We start from the raw sequence: 22,843 nt of genomic DNA on the forward strand, positions 1-22,843 counted from the left end.
AAAACATATTTACTTATTTTGTCATGTACAAAGTCGGCAATTTAGGAGATAATAATGGTTACTTGCAAGATTGAATAATTGAAACTTGTACGTTGTTATACATGGCCTGTGCATTAAACTAAAAGGAACAAGCTTATTTCCAACCCCAAAAACATTAAGAAAATAAAAGGTTGGCCTATTCTCTCTTCCCACATCGTTATTAAAAAACAATAAGTCAACAAAAAGAGCTATTATATTCAAGATAGAAGGTACAGATTTTTAAACTTGCGTTATTTATATATAGGCAACATTCATGCAAGCACACGTGGGTCTACAATTATTCAATATTTTCGTCTTTAGAATAAAGAAATGATTAATTTATATAAGACATTGTTTCTTTATTTATATTATAATATTAAATTAATGATTAATCATGATTCTTAAACAAGTGCAGTTCAAAAAGACAAGAGAAAAGTTCATTTTAATTTGTTTAGCTTGTGAGATATAAAAGACAATAAAATAGTATTAATATTAAATTTATCACTATTATTAACCAATACTAGAACTCAATATATCATTAAAAAGAAATTACATTTCTTAATATTATGATCAACATATAGGAATAAATTCAAATAAAAATACTTACAAAAGGAATAAAATAAAATAAAATAAATATAAATTATATATATATTAAAATAAAATTAAAAAAATAAGATTTTGATTTCTATAAAATTTTCAAAATATTTTTAATCCTTCTAAAATTAAAATATATTATTTTTTGGCTGTTACCTCATCTGCATCTCCTCATCCCCACGAAGAAGCTGGTGTGTTCCTCTGAACGCAGCCTCTTCTTCCTCGTCGGGTTCCCTGCAGAACTCGGCCTTCTCCTCATGGTCCCACACCACGCGATGGCAGGACTCGACGTCGATGAGTCCGGTGACGGCGGCCTCATCGGATTACGGAAAGGGGGACGACAGTAGGTGGTGTTTGACATAGTCAGATCTGTCTCTGGAGGTTAAATTCTTTCATATGCGTTCAATTCTGTTCTTGTTCTTGTTCGTTCAAATCTTCTTGTGTTCTTGTGTGTTGAGATCTGTTCGAGTTCTTGTTCGTTCATATATATATGGTTGTGCACGAGTGTTTTTCTTGTGCCGTCGTGGTTACTCCCTTGTGGGTTGTGGTCTGTTCTCAGTTCTCCCCCCCGTCATCGACAACCACCGCGCAACCTTGTGCGTCACGGCCATGGGCGAGACATCCGATAAAAAAAAAAAAAACTGTCATAGACTTCCGATTTATAAATTAATTAAACTCAACTTCTATACACCTTAATTTTGTCAGACTTCCGATAAAAAAAAAAAAAAAAACTTTGTCATAAACTAGCTCATTTAATTTTGTTTTTTAGAGACATCTATATATTTAAATTTATATGAGTTTCTTTTTTAAAGTAAAAAATTAAATACTTATCTCAATTAAGAACTCTATGTTAAAAATAACTCGGTCAATCTGGTAGAATGCGTAAGTCGATCAAGATAACACAGCTCTCCCTTTCTTACTCTTTATTTTTATATACATAACAACTATTATTTGAGTTTCTTTCTTCTTATTATTTTTAAAGTCAAACATTAAATCCTTATCTCAAGCAAAAACTTTTTTTTTATGCTGGAGGAAAATACAAAGCAAAAAAGAAATTACAAGAAAAGAAACACTAGCCATGTCTAGTGAAGAAGATACCTAGGGCATTAGCAACCAACTTAGACTTAAGTCCGGGAGGATAATTAAACATCAAAGATCGAAATCTGGTGATCTCCCTGGGGTCCTTTTTTAGCAAGCCGATCAGCGTAATTATTGTCTTCTCTAAGAGAATGTTGAAATCTGAGTTGCCAATTCAAAGGAATGAAGCTTCTGATTTTCTGAATCAGTGCCAGAACTCTTTATGTTAATTATTCAAGATAACACAAACTCTCTTGACTACGGGTAAAGAGTTATTTACGATACCGCTTAATTATAATAAAAATGTCTTTATAAGTTTTCTTTTGTACACTAAAAGGATTCCGTAATTAGTAATTAAAGATCAATTTCTCTAAACAGAAATTATCAATATAAACTTTATTTTCTCAACAAAGTTTTTTTTTCTATATACAGCGGGGAAAAAACACCGATCTTAAAATATGTTTAAATAATCAAATTATCTATCATGTGTATCACAACCTTAAGGTAATATGCTTGTTGGATTTGATTTTGTGCTCTCTTCGCTTTGGCCTTAGATTGTTGGAAATGGCAAAATTTGATAAGTTAAGAGAGAGTCAACACAAAGCAGATTGTTTTGGTGTTTGGCGACAAAGACTGGGTCACGTCTCAGTGCAAGTAAGTTCCCACCTCTTATATCATTTTTGTTATATACTATTTTAAGTTTAAAAATGATTTTACAAAGTAAGTTGTAAGCAACAAACAATTTTCAATTTAAGCTGATAGGCGAAAAAAGTGTGCTAATTTAGAAAAAATCGGATAGGGGAAAATATTTGGTTGTTATATTAAGAATGAGCACGTGTGGTTGCTATATGCCTAAAATCTGAACAAAAGATTATCCTTTTGAGATTAGAATTTTCCAAATGACCCTTCTTTGACTAAAACCTCACGAATCTCCATTGTGACTTGTCAGTTTGGTTAATTAAATAATGTTTCTAAATTAGAAAGTTTGACATATATTTTTAGTGCCTGCTTTATGTAGCCTAAGCTGCCATACATGGAACCGAATGGCCTTTACAAATACACTAAAACTCATATTCTACGAAACAATTCATTTGATATTACGAGGTAGCTAGCTAGTCAGCGGTCGATTCAGGAGAATTGTCGTAACAATTCCTTAAAAAAACGAAAATAAGGACAAACTTATTTACCATTTTATTTTGCAATCCACTATCAAAATGACAAACTCAAGGGATGCGACACTTAAAGCTATATATATTTTTAATATCGAGCTTAAGTTGACCAAAATTAAAAAACGAAAATAAAGGCCAACGTTCAATATCTCATATGACAAATTGACAATTACTAAACTACAAAGTGGACCAATCAAAAGCAAACCAGAGACCTCATGATCATGATAGGTGAACACGAGTTTTCCCATCACCAATCCAGGGAAACTGTCTCAAGTTTGAAGAGGAATAGAAACGAGGAGAGTATAACTATAACCTCATTTTTTTTTTTTATAAATATTAGGATGTTATTGTAAAGACACACATTATAAATAGTCACCAAGAAAATACTTTTCAACGGTGCTGAATCCAATTGGTCAAACCTACTATTGACAAATTTACCTTCTAATTATTAATTGTCTATGTCATACAAATTAATAAGATCAAGGAGGTGTAATAATTAGTCTTTTTCCGTTGCCTTTTCCTTGTAACGAAAGAAAAGATGGAACACAACTTTATGACTATACAAAGCAGGTATGATGAAATATAGGCCATCATTTACTCGTCATAATGTTCATATGGTAAGCATGAATCATAAAAACTCAAAAGGGGCCGCGTTTACAGGTAGAGAGGGAACTGATTAACAGGTGGGTGCATATGTAGTAGTTATTATGCAGGTAACAAAGGATAACATGTATCTTCTTCATTTCTGCAAAATCAAAATTTCATTTTCATGTTATCATAATTTTATTACATTTTTTGTGTAATTAAAAAGTATTTAGGACTTTTATTTAATAACTCCCGTCACGAATATATTATTAGATTATGGATTAAATTCAATTCTTAATTAAAGAATTAAGTATCCAATTACTTGTGTCAATAATGATCCAATTCAAAATAAAGAAAACCTTTAAATTTAAAAAATACCATGTAATGTTTACCTTATCTCAAAAAGATAAGTGGAAATTCAAATATGTGACTTTGATAGATATAAGATTATGTTTTTCTGCGCTCTACCAGCCTCTTGAGATTTTTTTAAATCTCTATACTACCACACAGCACACATTATCTATAAAGCATTTCTCATATAATACAAAGTTCCTTTACAAACTTAATTTTATAGAATGAAACATATTCAAATCAAAATTTATAAAATTTAATCCAAGCTAAAAAGATTATTGAGTTGTTTATTTGAACAACGAATCAGGTTGAAACTAAATATCAAATTACTTGTGCCAATGATTGATGTCCCAATTCAAGGCATAAAAAACTTACGAACTCAAAAAAACACTTACATAGGACGTTTATCTTATCCCGAAGTGATTAGTGAAAACTCAAATCTACAATCTATCAAATACGAGATTATATTTTACTCTACACTATCAACTTCTTGAGATTTTATTTTAATCTCTAGACTAACACAAGTTATCCATACAGTATTTTTCAAATTAAAACAAAAATCCTTTTACAAACTAAGTTTTACACAATGAAATCTTATAGTATGTTTAAATAACACAAAAAACCAATTTTACTTGATAAAATCATAGTGATACCATAAAAAAGTATAAACAACTAATTATTATTTTATCTTTCCAATCAAAATATAATTGATTATTTCTCATCACCAATTTAATATGAACACGATATTGTTGAAATTGAAATTTAGAAAGTTTAATCCATACTAAAATGTTTATTGAGTTGTCGTTAGAAATCAGAACAACGAATCAGGCTGTATGTTTACCTTCCGAAAAAATAATCTGACAAGAATATAGATATTCCAAAGTGGTTTTGCATGAAGGGGATCATTGCTGCACATAATTTGATCCCAGTGTCCTGTTTAGAAGAGAGGGGGAAAAGGAAAGTAAGAAAGGGAAAAAAAGACTAGTTAGTTTGTTTGTCGCGTGTCACGTCCCTATCCCAATCAAAAGAACCCCAACAAATCAAAGTAAGAAACGGTCTGGTCACAAGTACACACTAACATCACACCCAAAAAACAACCCCAACACATTTCACATTTCACATTTCACATTTCACAAACGCTACTCTTCATCCCCTGTTTCATAGTCTGCTTTTTCTTTCTCATATTTTCCTTCATTCCCAGTTTCCACACCTTTCCCACAATTCACTATTTCTCTCGCCATGCCATCTCGACAACTGCCCACGTCTGCACCACCTCCCAACCACCGCGTCTCAACCCCTCTCTTCGCTTTCACCGCCTCCGTCTGCTCTTTATTCTTTCTACTCCTCCTCTGCCTCCGGAAGCGTAAACGAACAACTCCATCCTCCAACCCCCCTCACCCGTTCTCCTACCCCGTCCTCCGCCGCGCCACGAACTCGTTCTCGACGCGCCTCGGCCACGGCGGCTTCGGCCCCGTCTTCTCCGGCACCCTCGCCGGCGACCCCGTCGCCGTCAAGCTCATGGACTCCGCCTCCCTCCAGGGCGAGCGCGAGTTCCACAACGAGCTCTTGTTCGCGTCCAGACTCCGCTCCCCTTTAGTGGTCCCCGCCATCGGATTCTCCTCCGACCCAAAACGACGCCGTTTCCTCCTCGTCTATCACCTCATGCACAACGGCAACCTCCACGACGCCCTCTTGCGCCGCAAAACCCCCCACCTCACGCTCTGGAAAAACCGCTTCTCCATAATCCTCGACGTCGCAAAAGGAATCCACTACCTCCACTCCCTCGAACCCCCCATAATCCACGGCGACATAAAACCTAGTAACATTCTTCTCGACAATTCCTTCTCAGCAAAACTAGCAGACTTTGGCCTCGCGCGCTTAAAATCGGAGATAGAAGAATTCAAACTAAAACGCGAGGAAAAGAAAAAGGAAGAGTCGGAGAGCGATGCTGGTTCCGAATTAGAAACTCAGAGCGTCAACACCGAACAGTCATTTGATGATACTGGCAGAGAGAACGCTGCCTCGGATTATGTGATGGATTGGATTGGGAAGGAGGTGAGAAAAGAAAGGCCGAACGAGGTGAAGAAGAATGGTTCTTCTTCTGCTGCTGCTACTGCAGCATCGAGTAGTGGAACGGTGGAGAAGAAAAGTAGGAAGAAATTGGAATGGTGGGAATCCATGGACGATAGTGGGGTTTTGAAGAAGGAGAAGAGGAGACCAGCAAGGGAGTGGTGGAAGGAAGAGTATTCCGAAGAGCTTGCAAGGAAGAAAAAGAAAAAGAAGAAGAAGAAGAAGAAGAAGAGAAAGGGTAACGATGATGATGATAATAATAATTCGGAGGTAGATGATGTAAATGTGAATGTTTACAAGAGGGAGAAGAACAGGAGTAGGAACAGTCGGGGTAGTGTAGATTCATGGTTCAGCGGTGAGCTGAGAGGAATTCGATGGAATAGTTATGATTCCGGGACAGGGAGTGGAGCAAAGAGTGGGGGTGTGAGTAGCACTCCGAGCATGAGGGGAACGGTTTTCTACGTTGCTCCAGAGTATGGCTACAATGGGGATGCGTCTGAGAAGTGTGACGTGTACAGCTTCGGGGTATTGTTGCTAGTGATTGTTTCGGGGAGGAGGCCGCTTGAGGTGACGGGTTCGCCGGTATCGGAGTTTCAGCGTGCGAATCTGGTGTCTTGGGCGAGGCAATGCGCGCGGAGAGGGAAGCTTCTGGAAGTGGTGGATGAGAGTGTGGAAGGGATGGATAAAGAGCAGGCTAGTATGTGTGTAACGGTTGCGCTAATGTGCTTGCTAAAGTCACCTGCTCGTCGTCCTTCCATGAAGGAGGTTGTGGGAATGCTCAGTGGGGAGATGGAGCCGCCGCTGTTGCCGCCTGAGTACTCGCAACAGGCCAAGTTCACGTTCAAGTCGCGGTGAGTTGATCAAGTTCCAAGTCTCAAACACCTGCTAACTTTTTTCCATCAGCAGTCACGGTAACAAAAGTTGTGTTCTTGCACACGCTTTCCCTATTACTATTCCACATGTTGCTTCTATTTATTTTCACTTTTTCATGCTTTTGATCAGTTTGCGTTGTGGCCTAGCTGTTGGGGATTGATTGTGTACATTCACCCATTTTTCTTTCTCACTGACTTTAGGATTGCCTTTAGTTTAGTGGGGCGCCATCTTTGTTGTAGTTCACATAACTTTTTGGAATGGAAAAGCGGGCTGCCTTTTGTATACCAAGTCATTCTTTGCCTCGTCTTCCATTACTCTTTGATGCTTGTGCTAATTTTTTAATTGCCTTCGCTATTTGCTTAGCTCATTTTTTCATTTGTCTAGTTTTTGTTTTTTTTTTTGGCTAGTTTGAATAGCCTACTACTAGAAGTAATTCATATGTTGGAGGGATATTGGATTTTTTATTTGATTATGTGCTCGTAAATCTTAAATGAGGTACGAGTTTGTGCTTTTTATAAACGCCAATTGTGTCACTAATGGAAGCATTCTAAATTACATAAGAGGGTGTTAATGTGTTATCTCATGTCAAATCCAACCCCAACCGACCCATGTTCCCTTATTAATGAATGCTGCAGCACAGTAGCAGGGTTCCTTACCGTTTTAAGCTGTTGTTTGACTTAATAGTTCTTAGGTCTTTACTCTTTAGCAGAGTAGGCTTAGAGATAATTTGGTATTGTGCTGTGCTTCATGAAAATGCAACACTCTGATACTTATGACTACTTTTGGACGTTATGGAAAATGGAGCAAAACCAGTGAATAGCTGGATGAATACCAAACTTCATATGCAATCTGATATTATGCAACTTGTTTTTCTGATAGAAATCTCCATAACTAATAGGCGGAACGAATGAGTTCGGGATCGAATCTGCTTTCTTGATCATTTTCATGCATAAAAATAATTCTATCTATCGGCAAGATTGTATATGGATTCTGATTCGTAATGGGCAATATCATGGTTCATATATGCAATTCCACGGTCCGATTGTTCAAAAGAAAGGCGCACATGAGTGACAATGGATAGAGGTTGCATAAGGTATTATAATATCAAGTTTCATATTTACATTTTAAAAATGTTTATCCCTAAAGTTGTATTTGGATGTTAGTAACTTTAGTTTCCATTCCTCCGATTGAAGTAATAAGTTTCATATTATGCAACATGTTCATATATAAACAATCTTATTACTTGCATTTTAGTTATATAATATATTTTTTGCACCTGAGACAATGGATATCCTCCTGGACAAATGATAATTTTGTTCAATTTGCTAGCATCCTTAGCTTAGCATGATGGGATTAACTTTCAAAGTGTTCGGAAATATAAGATCGGTATAGTAGTGAGAGGGAGGCTTAAGGGTAAAGGAAGAGGTAGCATGTTTGAATCTTTCCACTAACATTTCTTATAAAATCATGTTTTCATAGTGTAAGAGGGGCATAAAAAAATACATAACATAAACTTGATTCTATTATTTATTTTGTGAACCAAATTTTTTGACACCTTTCTTATACAATGAGAACATGTTTTCGTTGATCAAATACTTAATAGAAATGTGATTTTGTGTATTTTTCTTAACAAAAAATCATTTTTGTTGTGCTAAACTTCTATCATTTTTTTTCCAATTAATTATAGATATATGTTTTTTAAAGTAATCAAATTAATGATGATATAATTATCTTTTTCTAAAATTGAAATTAAATTAAGAAAAAATTACCTTTTTTAAAAGTAGTTAGATTATATATATTGAGAAAAAAAGTTATGCATTAATAGTAATCATATAGAATAATTTTTTTTTACATTTTTAGTGCATAAATATTAAACTCATAAAAATTATCTTTTTTTAATTAGATAGAAATTATCATTTATAAAAATAATTAAATTAATTATCATATGAATTACCTTTATTAATAATAATCAAATTGATTTTTTTATTAATTTATATCATAATTAATTTGTTTATAATTAAAAAGGGTAACTTGTGTTATCATAATTAATTTGATTACTATTAAAAAAAAGGTAACATGGATGGTAATTAAGATTTGTATCATAATTAATTCAAAAATGATTAAAAAGATAACTTTTTTTTAATTAATAACAACTTTTTTAAAAATTTAACATACAAAAACGTATTTTAGTTTTTAGTTTTTATTTTTATAAAAAAAAGTATTTTAGTTAAATAAGAGGGAGTGCAAAATATACACAAGGAAAATTTCCGTTGTGTAATGAAGGGTATTATGAGAATCGTATTTTTAAAGCACGTGGGAATGTAAATAGTAAAAGTGGAAGTGAATATTGTAACTCCCTAAACACAGGATGAACATTAGTCCTCTTTAGCCCACTTACATAGAAAACCCATAAGCGCAGCACTATTCATTGTGCAAAGCCCACGAACCCAGAGATTTGGAGATATAGAAAAATAGAACTGCCAGCCAGCAACACACAGGTCGCCTCCAAATTTTTTGAGTGGGAGTAATATTTGTAACTGTAAATGTGCCTGTGCCATTTGCAATCTTGCACTAGTTGTACGAAGATGCCCTCTGTTCCCTTTCACAAGTCACAACCTTGTTATTTCTCGATTGCCCCATATAGAACAAAGGAAAAGAGTGAGTTAATTTCTTGCATCCTGATCTAGAGTGTTAGACATAGCCACATAGGAGTGAGGCCTAGTTCCACCAAAACCACTCATGCATACAGGTCCTTTGAGATAGGAACAAAAAACAATTAGATTCTGATAAAATATAATTAATCACATGCATTATGAACACACTTTCAAGTTTCCACACATTCATAATGAACTCAATGTTTGCATTCTTTAACTAGGGGTCGAGAGATATTCATGTACTATTTTGAAGTAAAATATATGTACCTAAAATGTTTAATTTGTAATACAATGCTGCTAATTATGTTGATGTTCAATGTTGTCAATGGGATAAATAAGTTTTGAAGGTACTATCATGTTACTGATCAAAATATTCTTTTAAAAAATTAATGTTTTCATAATTAGTACAACATATTTTTTTATATTATCATCTAATTATGTATGCGTGTTTGTAATCAAGATGATGTCATACTCTACTATTGATGTATTATTATTAACGGTTAAGATGTGCACACTTTATTTTCTAAAGTGCAGTAATATAAAGTAATAAAATCCATAAGTTTATTATATACACTTTTACGTATTAGTGATTAGTGATTATCTTTAAAATTTAATAAGAGATATTTTGATCTGTCAAAACAAAAAATAAAAGAGATATTTTGGTGATGAATTTAATGAGAGGTTTATAGTAAAATCTTATAAAAGGAAAGAGAAAAAAAATGCAATATGAGGTATCCAATTTGCACACTCACAATTCATATATTAAGCAAATGAGATGACTTGAAATTGAAGGCTCTAATGGTTATTTTTAAATTTCGTTAGCAAATAATTATAAATATATAATCATTATACAAAAAGTTTAACTATAACTTTAGATTCAATAATATGATTAATTTTTGTTTTAATCTTTTAAAAGTTATTTTGTTTGTGTTGATCTCTCTATATTTTTAAATCCTTTTAATTAGTCCATATCGTTAATTACTTAATAATAATAACATGCCATATGTATTATTTAAATATATGCTTTTAAGGTTTAATTATATGTTACTTCAACTATTTTTTTAACCAATTTTACTTCAACTATTATTCTACATACATATTATGTTATGAGAAGTTGTAATGAAAACCATTTTTTTAAAAAATAAAATTTATGAGGAAAAAACTCAATTAAAATATTTTTTGAAGATTAAAAATAAATTTATTTATATTTATATAAAAAAAAAATAAATTACCCTAAAAAATGTATTCATGTAAATATGTATATTTCAACTCAGATATTTCAGTAACATAACTGAAAATTCAATGACTCAACAATTAATTATACATGAATTATAAAAGAGGAATATTTTATAATTTAATTTTGATATATTGTCTATATGAATTTTTTTATACATGATTAACTAATTAGATTTTAATTATTAATTGTAGATATAATTTTTAAAATAATTATTATAAAAATTAATATTTATTAATTATATGAAAATCCATATTATATTTACATACATATATAAAAATATTTCAATTAAATTTATATTAATTTTAGCCTACCTAATGACTGTAGCTCAGTTAGTTATATGCCTTGAGTTTATATATAAAAAAAATAAGTTTGATTCTCATATATATATATATATATATATATAATCTAGAGAAGGAATAATAAATTTTAAATATGACTAAATTTTGAACCAAATAATTAAGATGATTTTTAATAAAAAAAAATTAACTTTAGTACAGTGAAATTTATTTGATTTTGTCAATAGCATTGAAGACTTATCCTAGTATCCTACCGGCAGTGCGAAACAGCAATGTTTTCATTCGACAAATTAATTAGAGTAGCATTGTTGGTCACTAATTGGTTGAAGTAATTACCGACGTATCATCAAGGCAAAATTGGTTTGATCCCTACCCCAACGTACATCGGCAGCAACATAAAATAAGCACTCATTACATAGTTGAGTTAGGACTTAAGCCACTAATATAAGGATGCTTTATATAAAACGCATGCCTAATGCTTTTGCCTATTTGAACGTTAAAGTGTGTTTTACTTTTATTTTTTTATTTTTAGCATTTTCGGGAATATTTTACTTCTATTATTATTGTAATATGATTATATGATTTCATACTGTACATAATATGTTTAAATGTTTTTAGGCCTTTTAAACTCACTTTTTAGGTCTTATATAACCATATCAATTAGATAACTTCGGCTGCATTGTTATGGAGTCAATCTGTACACATACGAAATTCAAGTTTGTAATTAACACATGTTCCATTAGTTCAGTTGAAGCCGAAGATAGAATTCTTCTCTTTATTCCATACTTCATCTCTATTTATCTACACGCTTAACTTTTTGGAACGCTTATAAACTAAACAAAATAACGGATAATTTCTTACAAGGTCTTATTAACTTATATTACTAAACCGTATTCTTAAAATATTAATTAAAAAACTAAAAAAATATTTATTGTATAAACAACAAGAAAATATAAAAAAGATTATGAACAACATAATATTTTATCTTTTAAAAAAATTATTTAAAATTTCTTAATCAATATTCTTACCACACTAATTAGTATTTTTCTTACTAATTCTTTCATTCTTGTTTCCGGCTTAATTTCTCACTCAAACGCACATGTATTTTCATTCAGAACCCCGTTACAGGTAGAAGATTTTGGGTCAACAGTCAAGCACTCTAAGTGATGCCCACCCAAACACGCTATGAATAGGACGTCTAGCGTCATTGAATTAAATAATTTTGAGCCTAGGAGAGTTAATTATACAACTTAATTACAATCAAATCAACAAAACATTTTAGCTTAAAATTTGAATATATTTATATGAATTAGATACTACCTCTACCTCCAATCTTTTTTATACGAAACAAGTGATAATATATTTTATTATAATTTATTTCTTATAAAAATACCTGAGGTAATATTAATTAAATTTGAAGTTTGGATTTCTTTCTTTTATTATCTTTTGAGTGAAAATTAGTTATAGAATGTAAAATTAACTGATTCAACCACTCAATCAGTTGCAAATTAAGTAGTTTAATCTAACTTAAAATTGATCAACGAGGTAAAACCATTTCAAACCAAAAAGAATTTGAAAATATTTATACATTATTATCAATCTAAAAAACTGAATTTTTTACATTGACAACCCTTCACAATACATAAATTTGTGATTTTTAAAATAGTTAGAACAATATTCAAACTTTTTAAAGACATGACATTGTCTGATAGTTAAAATTTATTTGCTGTCATCATTTTCATCGTGTAGCTCCAACATAACCCCCCAAAAAAACCGGATGCTTTATCCTGACATATATGAAAGAAGCACATAAAACACATGCTGCTAAAAGAATCAACAAAGAAATGAAACAAAAGTAATGTATATAGAACCAAATTAATATCCAGATTCTACTTTAGAAATAATCACTTAAAGAATATCAACAAGGTCCTTCTGATGATAAACTATATAAAAGGGGGAAGTGGCTAATAAGAGGGCATCTCCTTCACATATTTGCAGAGCATTAATAATGATGCCATGATGGAATTATTATTAAGCTAAGGGAAGCATGAAGCAGATTCGTTACACTATTGAAATAATTTTCTTCTTCTTAACGTTATATCTATCCTATGCTTCCTTACTTAATTATCAAAATATTCTGTGCTGGTGTTCATCACTTGAGAGTTGAGATAAACTGCAAGCATTGTATGAAAAAATAACTAAGTTCTCTCTACGCCAAATGTTTCCAAGAAAAATTATCTAAAGCAATACTGGGAATACAAAATATCGCTATAGATACTATATTATTGCTCTCTCTCTCTCTCTCTCTCTCTCTCTCTCTCTCTCTCTCTCTATATATATATATATATATATATATATATATATATAAACTAGTTATCGATAAGCAGAATGTACCCTAGAAGCTTCAACTCATCATCACATACATGCAAGTGCAGTAGTATAGGCAAGCCATGCACTATGTTTGATCAGAACCGTTTTGGCTTGATTAATTTTATTTTATTTTTGGCTGGAGATAGATAAATGTTGGTTAAAATGCATAAGGTAGAACACAAACAAAATCTTATACAGTTGACAAATATTTGGACCCCTTGATCAACATATTGATCAGAGTTTTACTCACTATCATATATGAAGAAAAATCTTTTTTAAAAGAGATAAAACTCATTTCAACATGATTTCTATATGGTAAAAGATAGTATTAGTTTTTTTGCCTGTCTGTTAAAAAAAATACTCTTATAATTCACATCAAGAAAAGTAAAGTAGACCAGGCAGAATAGAATAAAAAATTATAAATTTTAGGGTTTTTTTTAATAAAATTTTAAAAGTTTTGTGAGTTATCATTTAGTAGCTCATTAACCAATATGGTTTTTGTTTGATAAAAAAAATCATCATATACGTGTGCTTTTACCTAAAAACTTAAAGTTTTGAGAGATGGTTTGTGACCGTAGTAAAAAAAACTCTATGAACAAGACGGTCATTAAACTTAAAAAGGAAAAAGAACTTTAAATTTATATAATAGTGGACAACATATTTTCTCTATTAACCCTGACATGTAATTAGAGATTAAATGAGGCTATCAAAGCAATGAAACAAAACGCTCATTATCATGTGTAAATTTCAAAAAGCAAAGACAGTTGTGAAGGGAAGGAAAAAGCAAATTTTATCTACACATGTTTTGTCCTTCTATTCCCAACAATGGAAGCAGAAGGTTCCAAACCAAAGAGTCAAAGGGGTTCCAAATATATACAGTGCAAGCAAACTCACACAACCAAATTACGAACCAGTTAGAAAGGGCAGATATATGTGTTATGTGTTAATTTCCAGTCCACAAAGTTACGCAGAACAACGAAGTGATGGAATGACATCGGAAAATTTCCTTCTCAGCTCAGATAGATCTACACTGCCGGAATTGTCAACCTGTAGAGAACCCATTTCATCAATAATTGAAGGGAAAATATAACATAATGGCAAGACTAGAATCCCTGCAGGACTACGTACCTCACACTGCAAACTGTGGAGTAATCTGCCATTGACTTTGGTTGAAAGACAATTAACAACTTCAAGTCCCTCTTCAAACACCAGTTCAAGCAATTTCGAAAGTGGAACCTCTTCCTCACTGAATCCACTGATTTCAATCCCCACAGCTCCACCACTATTCTGGTGGACAGTGAAACCGCTAGATGCATGCTTGTAATTCTCATGGTCTTCAGGGCTGGAATTAATTATGGAGGGTTTCTTCTTAAGCTTATCCCTCTTGTCACTCAATTCTTTAATATTCTTCTGAAGGTGATTTATGTAATTCACTGCCTCGTTCATTTGATCAGATATCGAACGCTTTCCCTGAAACCCCAATAACCCTAATAATTATTAGAACACACAATAGAAGCAAATGAAAAAGAAGAAATTAATTGATAAATTGGGTTTACCTTGATGAAGTCAAGAGGGAGAAGGGATCTAAGAGAGGCATGAAGGGTAGCCATTTCTTGCCTCCTTTGCTTTTCAATCTCTCTATGAACCATCTTTTTTGTATATTCTTGGTTAGAATTAGCGTGGCAGGTATCAGCCTCATGATAAAATAGTTTTTTTGGACGGCTAGTACGCAATTTTTTATCGGAATAACCGACAAGGGGAGATTGATCGATATCTTGATCATCCAGAATCAGATCTTGGGAGATTTTGTGCTGCGGGTGGTGACCATTAGAAAACTGGATTACCAGCTCATTGCCGCGTTGTAAAGGAAACATGGTTGGTTGGTCAGCACAACTAGTGTTCCGAATTATTTTCCTCAATCTTGGTTTGGCTAAGGTAACAGAAACATTTTAGTTTGGGGTAATGAAATGTCTTGATGAGATGGGATTGGGGCCTTATATCGACGCAGGGAAAGTGATAGTATGCGAAAACTGACCTCATCAGCTCACTATCGGTGTAAAGTATTAGTATATCGTAATTATTTGAGGCTACTGTTCATAACAGAACCCTACCTTTTTATGCCTTCACATAATCAATGACGTTAATACTTAATTAAGCACGACAAATTGTATTTTTATTAATTTACATTCTTTTTATTCATTTAAATGATAAAATCAATGAAGCAAAAAGATATAGTCCACTCGATTAAACATAGTCTATAAATACTGTAAACTTCCTAATACATAAAATCAACGGGGTTGGTGAATTCATATATTTCTTACTTTGAATAGCTCAATAAAAATAAGTAAGTTTAATTGGTCTAATTTTTTTCCCTCCCCCTCCAATCCGACTTTCAAGTAAACTTATTGCAACAAAATAAATTATTCTGCAAATTTAAAAGACATTAATTTATGCTAAAATATCATTTTATATATATAAATAAAAGATAAAATCCGTGTACACTAGACCTAAATATTAATACTTACACTGAATCTTGTTCATTAATTTAATTAAATCTGACGGATAAAAATATTCTACTTTAAAAATAAAAATTAAGTTTAAATGAATCACGTGACAACTCTTCTCCTTTACCGTGAAATCCAGTTATGTTTTTATTTCAATAATAATTGATAGTTATCTAAAATGTGAACAATATAGCAACACGCCATTGAGATTCAAGCATCTGTAGAGGCAAACCAGTAAGTGATCGTTACAACTTTTATTGAGGATTATTACGTTACATCACCTAAAGGCCTAACACGTGTTTGGCACTGATTTTTGTGGGCATGGAACTCCACTTGAGTGGAAGAACAAAGGCCTAATTCACAACAACTTTTCTGTGGGAAGCATTCATGGGATGAAAATGTGAGGCAATTGGGGTTTTCGAAGGCGCCAATGAGGACAGTACAGTGATTCATCGGGGAGGCTATTGACAGCCATGGTGATTAAAAGGGATCAGACACAATTTTGTTGTCCCCAATTGCGACGGAGCCGTAGGAGGTTGAGGGCGATCATAATTCATAAACATAGATGACCAAGGAGAAAGACGAATCAACTGCTACCCTCTGGATCTCATCAACGACATGATTTGGTGGAAGTCTTATAGACTTTTACCTGCTTTAAACGGATCTTATATATATCACCTTAAACTTAACATCTATCTATTTTATAAAAAAATTACTCAACCAGTAACTTTTTTAATTAAGGGTATACACAACTTTAGTTTTCGGTTATAAATTTAATATTCATTACTATATTTGATAGGATTTTTAATGTTTGAAATATAAAACCTATAGAGGATTAATGTTTCATGATCACAACCTGTTATACTATTCCACTACAAAAAAATAAAAATAAAAAACTCAACCGTACAATTCTCTTATGATTATCGTGACAACTCTCATTCTTTATGGCATTTAATTGATTGGATATCTATACAGCTAATATTGTATTTTTATATAGTGTCTCTCTCACAGATTATTACAACAAGTCTATAAGAAAGAAAGAATGGAACTGTTGGCCAAAGCTGATACTCTACCGTAATGTTCTTAATTAAATTGATTTGAATAGTCTTTGTTTCGATCAGCTGTACTCCAAAAAAAAAAAACCTGGGTAATAAATTGAAGAAACTTTTACGTCGTGTTTAAATAAATTAGTTGAGCGAAACTATTATAAGAACAATTTGTATATATAATAGTGTCAAATTGTATGAAATTATTAATGAAATATAAAAGTATTGATTTTTTTAGAAAATAATGATAAATTAATTTAATTGAATGGACTGATTGGCCTGAATGAGTTTTGACTACTTTAAAACAATTTATTTTTCAATTATATACTGAAACTGAGTTGCAACTAATTAAATATTTAATCTATAATTAGATCGTTCAACCTGTCAAATTTAGTTTGATTTTAACAACAGCATTCTATACCTACCATGCATTAATTGTCTTTCTACATTTTTTGCCTTTTCCAGGTGCGAAATTTGAAACTGACGCAGCAAACAATTCCCCACCATACACCTAAAAAAAATCCCATCATTTTTCCGTATCCATCAATAAGATCCTTTATGACTTATAAGAACTCTTTTTACTTTCCTCTCGAACTTTTACTTGTACGTTCTGCATAACTTGGTTACAGTTGAATCAGTAAAGACAACACTATTAACACAATGTGAATCAATTCTATCATCATTATCTGAAGGAACCCTTAGTTGTTTCGGTAAAAAGTACTTGGTGAAGGTGATAGACGTAACGTGCAATTCATTTTACTTTCCTGCAGTAAATTCTCGAATTTATTTTTTATTTTTGAAAGGAAAATTCTTGAACTTATTACTTGTTTTGATTAGTGATTTGTAATTAAGAAAGTAGGGTTTCTAATTATAGGACAGAGTGTTGTCATCAAGAAATTGAATTTCATTTATTATTGTGAATTCAATCTTTGATGTTCTTTTAGAACTTAGATAGGAACGAATTATTTATTGTTTAGGTGAAGGTTGGGAGGAATAATATGATCCAAACATCTTTTGTTTAGTGAAATGCTATATGTTGTAGTCTTACTTTAGGATTTACTTGTTATTATGTTCAGTTAGCTTATTTTCACAATGATAGTTAAATTTCTTGTGTTTGTACCACTTTTTATCCGTTTCATTTGAATCAATATTTTGTTTTAGTCAGGTTAATGCATATTTTTTTTCTTGATAAATATAAAAATATTTGAAATTTGTTTCTGTAAATTTTTTAATGTTTTTTATCTTCATAAAATTAAAAATAACATTTTTTTGTTCCAAATGCAGGTTCAAGTAAATTCAAACAAATAATGATGATTTTTTTACATCGATTATACATATAATTGATATAAAATATGTTTTTTTTACATTAATTATACATATAATCGATGTAAATGTAACATTTTTATTGAAAATGATACTGAAGATCACTAATAATAAATTTTAGAGATATGTATGAGTATTATTCTAAAGGACTTATCTATGGTACTTATACAAGTCTCACCAAAATTTTGTAATTTGATCCTCATCAAAATCAATCACATTGAAACCTTGGTTTTTTAGTAAGCTTTTGAAATTCAAAATAATCTCTCAAAAAGAATTTTTAATAAAGTAAAATGTAAAAAAGATTGAACAACCCATTATCACACGAGCAGGGAGGCAAATCGATGGATTTACAGTATAACAAACTCACATAGCCTAAATTTCATGTGCACAAGACTTTCATCTCTTGTTAGTTAATTTGAATTTTTTTATCACAAGTTGATATATAAATTAGTGAGTCAAGGCTATTTTATGTAATGTGAGACTTTTTCTTGTGTAATATCCATTAAAACTATAACATTTTTCTATATTAGTTGTGCATGTAATGATGTAAAAAAATAATGCACCTAGTTTCAAACTTGTTTCGGGCAAAAAATGATATATTTTAATTTTGTAAGGATAAAAAACGTATTAAAAATTTCACAATTTTTTTTAAACATACTCATATTTATGAATTTATGAAGACAAAAAATATGTTTTAGCATTTATTTTATTCTTCTAATTATGTTAATTCAAGTTGAATTGTTTTTAAAAAAAAACATGATAATTAAATCAAGAAACACATATTTATAGTGATTGGTTCGATTCAAGTTGAATTAATTTTAAAAAAATGAGAAATTAAATCAATAAAAATCTTTCTCACACAAAAGATTGGTTTGATTCAAATTGAATGAATTTGAATAAAGAAAATACAAACAATTTAATTGATTATAAACATCCTTATCCTAATTGCTATAACCTCAAACTTAAACTACAAACATAAATGGCTTTAGCATCTTTCATATAAAATTATTATATTTATTTTAAATATAGGAAGTCAATCTATTAACCCATCACTCGTGGAAGTTGAGCCAAAATGGCCAAATTTTGTTTCAACAATTAAGTCATCTAATTTAGTTTAATTCAATTTAGTGTCAATTAGTGATGAGCCAATTCTAGTAAGTTGAACTGACTCTCTTTAATAATCAACTCTATAATATACCAGTGGTAAAAATAATTATAATGAACTAAAATACTATGATATTAACATTAATAAATTAGAATATAATGGGCTTACGTTTCATTAAACGAATTCAATTTCATAATTTATCTTTTTCCATTTTCAATAAAATTTATAAATGATCAACATGGGACAAACAAATTAACCGCTATAGAAACAATATTCTTTCTACAGAAGGAATTAAGTTAATTTTTGTGTTGTACCCAACTCCACGTTGCTGTGTGCTTTCATATTCACTCGAAGCTGCCACGTCATTTTGAAGCACTATATAATAATGCCTGGAAAAAAGAGTTTAGATGCTTTATGATCTTTCTTTGCATTAGAATAATGATAACCAGTGGCTATAATGGTGTTTACGACTCCATAACCTGGTGGTGCGTGTTGATCACATCTTCAGGTCAAAAGTTGTGGCTCTTCAGATTAAAATATCCAAATAGACATCACCACTAAAAGATTATTCCATCTACAATCAACTCCTTTGGTAAAGTTGTGAATGGGATTGAAGTCACGTGGTGTATTTTGGCAAATATATAATTCTTCTTCTTTTATTAATAAATACTATATAATTCTTCTGTGTCCTATATTTGCAGCGCTAAAAAGAAGAATGTTAATTAGTGTTCTAAGATAATTTTTTAAGAAATTAAAGTAAAAAATATTTTATTGAATTTATGAAAAATATGCTGTTTATAATTTTGTTTACTCTTTTATAATTTTTATATTAAATATTTTTTTAATTTCTTAAATAATATCTTAAGGACACTGAAGATCCATCCAACTTAAAACGGTAATGTTGTTTAATTGACAAACGAATAATTAATGGACACACAGAAACAATGATTGGAAAGTTACAAATTATAAAGGGAACGTCAAGAAGCTAAAATTAATGTTTTTAAAATTGAATCGTAATTATATTACTCCTATAGTTGGTTGCCACATGTGCCTATAGTTGGTTGCCATCTAAGGAGTACTTAATGTGCTAACTCAACTTTCATAACGGTGTTAAATGATATCCATCGTTAAAGGACTAAACTGATGATCAATTTATAAATTTAGGAACCATTTTACAATTTTATTAATTTCAAAAAGATCAATTTAATCAATCATTATTACTATAAAAAAATAAATAAATTTTCCACTTTTTAAGTGTACTTGAATTACTATAAAAATAAATTTATTGTTCCCATAAATTTATAATAAAATTGTAAAAAATGTATGGAAACTATTATGTTTGTTGACACACATAAGAAGAAAAGAAGATAAAAATATAATAGATATATGATACGATAAAAAAAAAAAGCGATAAAAAATTATGTGTTATTAGAGTGTTTATGATGTCGAAGTGATCAATATAATTACTTAAAATTATTCTATCTACCTAATCTATTTCTTTTCTTATATAGTTTTATTTTTGTACTCAATATAATTATAAATATTTTTTGTATATTTTATGTATGTGAAAATGTGTTTTTATTAAACTATACTACAATAAATGGTCTCCTCAAATCGAATTTTTGAAAATGTATTTTTTTTATTAAATTATATATTTTATGCAGAGGAAAGATCAGTTTACTCCTAGAGTAATTTTTTTTATAGTATATTTTTGTCATATATTTTACCTGAGAATGTATTTTTTATTAAATGTATTTTTTCAGTATATTTTTTTCTTGACCCCTCGAACCAAATTTTTAGCTCCACCCTAATTTACGCCACAATAAATGGTTATTTACATAATAAATAATCATTATATACATGTTAAGGTAGTAGAAGCACAATAATCATTAAGAATACTTTTTACTTTAAGCACCATAAATTTCTGATTTGTACATATTTTTTGGTAACATTACATATTACTACTATAATAGTCAAACCCATCACCTTGATTACTCTTTGTTCCTTAGGTGCTTGCCTACATCAACCAAATTATAATTTTTTTTATAAAACCAATATAGAAAATAATGAAAATCTAAACTAATCTATAACTATGAATCTTAAAAAATTTATCAGATTAAATGTTTTTCATCCTTTTTTTATAGAAATGTTCTTCATTTTTAAAATCCACTTCCTAATGTTTTTTTTAAGGGTCACTTCCTAATGTTATTGCATGTCTGACGGGCAACTTCTCCCTCTTAATTAGGTGCCAGTGCTCCCAAATTAAAATAGACAGTGTATTTGAGTAATTTTCTATTAAGAAATTAAAATTTGAAGATGTTTTATAATGCATATCCAAAATAAATTATATTAAGGTTATTTTCATATTATGCAAAAGATTATAATTTATTATTAATTTAAAAATAAAATTATAATTAATTAGCACCATGTTTGACTTGAACTAACACGAAATAAGGCCAAAACCCGACTTAAAAATATAAATTTTTTTATGATTCAAATCTGACCAAGCTTTAAACAATGTAATATTTCAACCACATGGTTGGGTCTTACCAAACATTTATTCTCCCCTCGCTTTTATAGGGATATCAAATTGGCGAAATCTGGAGTGGATCTCTTGCATGCCGCCATGCTGTATATATATTAAATTATAATTTAGGTGCAATAATTTGTTTTGAGTTTTTTTACAGCAAGATATTTTAACAATTAGAAATTATGAGACTTGTTCCTTGGAAAAAATAGAGAATTAATTAAAGAAAAATTCCATTTTCACAAGTATTTATCATGAGATTAATCTTTCGAAAAAATAAAATATCACATTTTGAGTCTAATTTCTATAATTTTTTATATTATTAATTAATAAAAAATTATAATAGACGTGATTTTTAAAATAATTATTATAAAAATTTATCTTACATGATAATTTATAATTAGATGATAGTATAATATTATATATATATATATATATATATATATATATATATATATTGAATTATTTTCTCGTATTTTTATGCCATTATATATTTAATTAAAATTAATGTCTTATTTTGGTAACTGAAATTAAATTTTAATATTAAATTTATTGTACGAAATATCAAGATAAAAATCTAAAAATTTTAATTGAAAAAATTATAACATTATAACTAACTTTTGTACTAGGGATTATATGTGAAAAAAAGGTTTTCATTGCCTTATCAATGTCTAATTGTCCAGCGACAGCGATATCGATGGAAGTCCCTCTCCGACAATAGAGTAAGGTCAGACACGAGACGGAATTCTTGTATCCATATATGGCCCCTCAAAGATCACAAACCCTAACAAACATATCCACTGGCCTCCTTATCTAACATTGACATCCTATAAACAACGAATAAATTGCCTTTACACCAAAGGAATGAGCTGTCTTTGGATGTTCTTTTGGTACCCAACAAACAAACAAAATCCTAATGGATGGAAATGTTTCAGACATAGCAGGGGAAAGACACTGGTGAAAGCAGTTTATCTTGTGCTTTTTGATAATGCTTATCAGAGAGTATTTTAAGTGTGAAGTTGTTATACCCGGAAATTTAAGAAA

General features: G+C 30.5%; 2 protein-coding genes across 5 annotated transcripts; one reads left to right on the forward strand and one right to left on the reverse strand.

The window, feature by feature from the left end:
• Window positions 1-4,792: 4,792 nt before the first annotated feature.
• LOC114403938 (receptor-like serine/threonine-protein kinase At4g25390) lies at window positions 4,793-7,971 on the forward strand. 2 transcript variants are annotated; one of them, XM_028367180.1, is made up of 2 exons: window positions 4,793-6,715; window positions 7,617-7,971. In XM_028367180.1, exons 1-2 carry the CDS (start codon window positions 5,034-5,036, stop codon window positions 7,630-7,632), a joined length of 1,698 nt encoding a protein of 565 aa, XP_028222981.1. In that variant the 5' UTR covers window positions 4,793-5,033; the 3' UTR covers window positions 7,633-7,971. The 2 variants fall into 2 exon arrangements, with proteins under 2 accessions (XP_028222981.1, XP_028222982.1); XM_028367181.1 differs by having other exon boundaries at window positions 7,636-7,971.
• Window positions 7,972-12,561: 4,590 nt separating this feature from the next.
• On the reverse strand, window positions 12,562-15,304 carry LOC114402326 (transcription factor bHLH118-like). 3 transcript variants are annotated; one of them, XR_003664413.1, is made up of 4 exons: window positions 14,851-15,303; window positions 14,423-14,764; window positions 14,206-14,341; window positions 12,562-12,711 (listed from the first exon to the last, which is right to left on the reverse strand). XR_003664413.1 is itself a non-coding variant. In XM_028364844.1 (3 exons), the coding sequence occupies exons 1-3, from the start codon at window positions 15,166-15,168 to the stop codon at window positions 14,258-14,260; spliced, it is 744 nt and encodes a 247-aa protein (XP_028220645.1). In that variant the 5' UTR covers window positions 15,169-15,304; the 3' UTR covers window positions 13,955-14,257. The 3 variants fall into 3 exon arrangements, 1 of the variants encoding a protein (XP_028220645.1); XR_003664414.1 differs by lacking the exon at window positions 12,562-12,711 and adding an exon at window positions 12,770-13,097 and having other exon boundaries at window positions 14,851-15,304; XM_028364844.1 differs by lacking the exon at window positions 12,562-12,711 and having other exon boundaries at window positions 13,955-14,341; window positions 14,851-15,304.
• Between the last annotated feature and the right edge of the window lie 7,539 nt (window positions 15,305-22,843).

This window comes from Glycine soja, chromosome 20 (assembly GCF_004193775.1).
Source record: "Glycine soja cultivar W05 chromosome 20, ASM419377v2, whole genome shotgun sequence".
NCBI lineage: Eukaryota > Viridiplantae > Streptophyta > Magnoliopsida > Fabales > Fabaceae > Glycine > Glycine soja.

Bases quoted from the DNA above. Each gene is read 5' to 3' on its own strand.
- LOC114403938 (XM_028367180.1), top strand. From the start codon at position 5,034: ATGCCATCTCGACAACTGCCCACGTCTGCACCACCTCCCAACCACCGC.
- LOC114402326 (XM_028364844.1), bottom strand. From the start codon at position 15,168: ATGTTTCCTTTACAACGCGGCAATGAGCTGGTAATCCAGTTTTCTAAT. The intron at 14,765-14,850 runs GTAAACCCAATT...TTGGGGTTTCAG, and splicing joins TCCCTCTTGACTTCATCAAG to GGAAAGCGTTCGATATCTGA. The intron at 14,342-14,422 runs GTACGTAGTCCT...GGTTCTCTACAG, and splicing joins TCCACAGTTTGCAGTGTGAG to GTTGACAATTCCGGCAGTGT.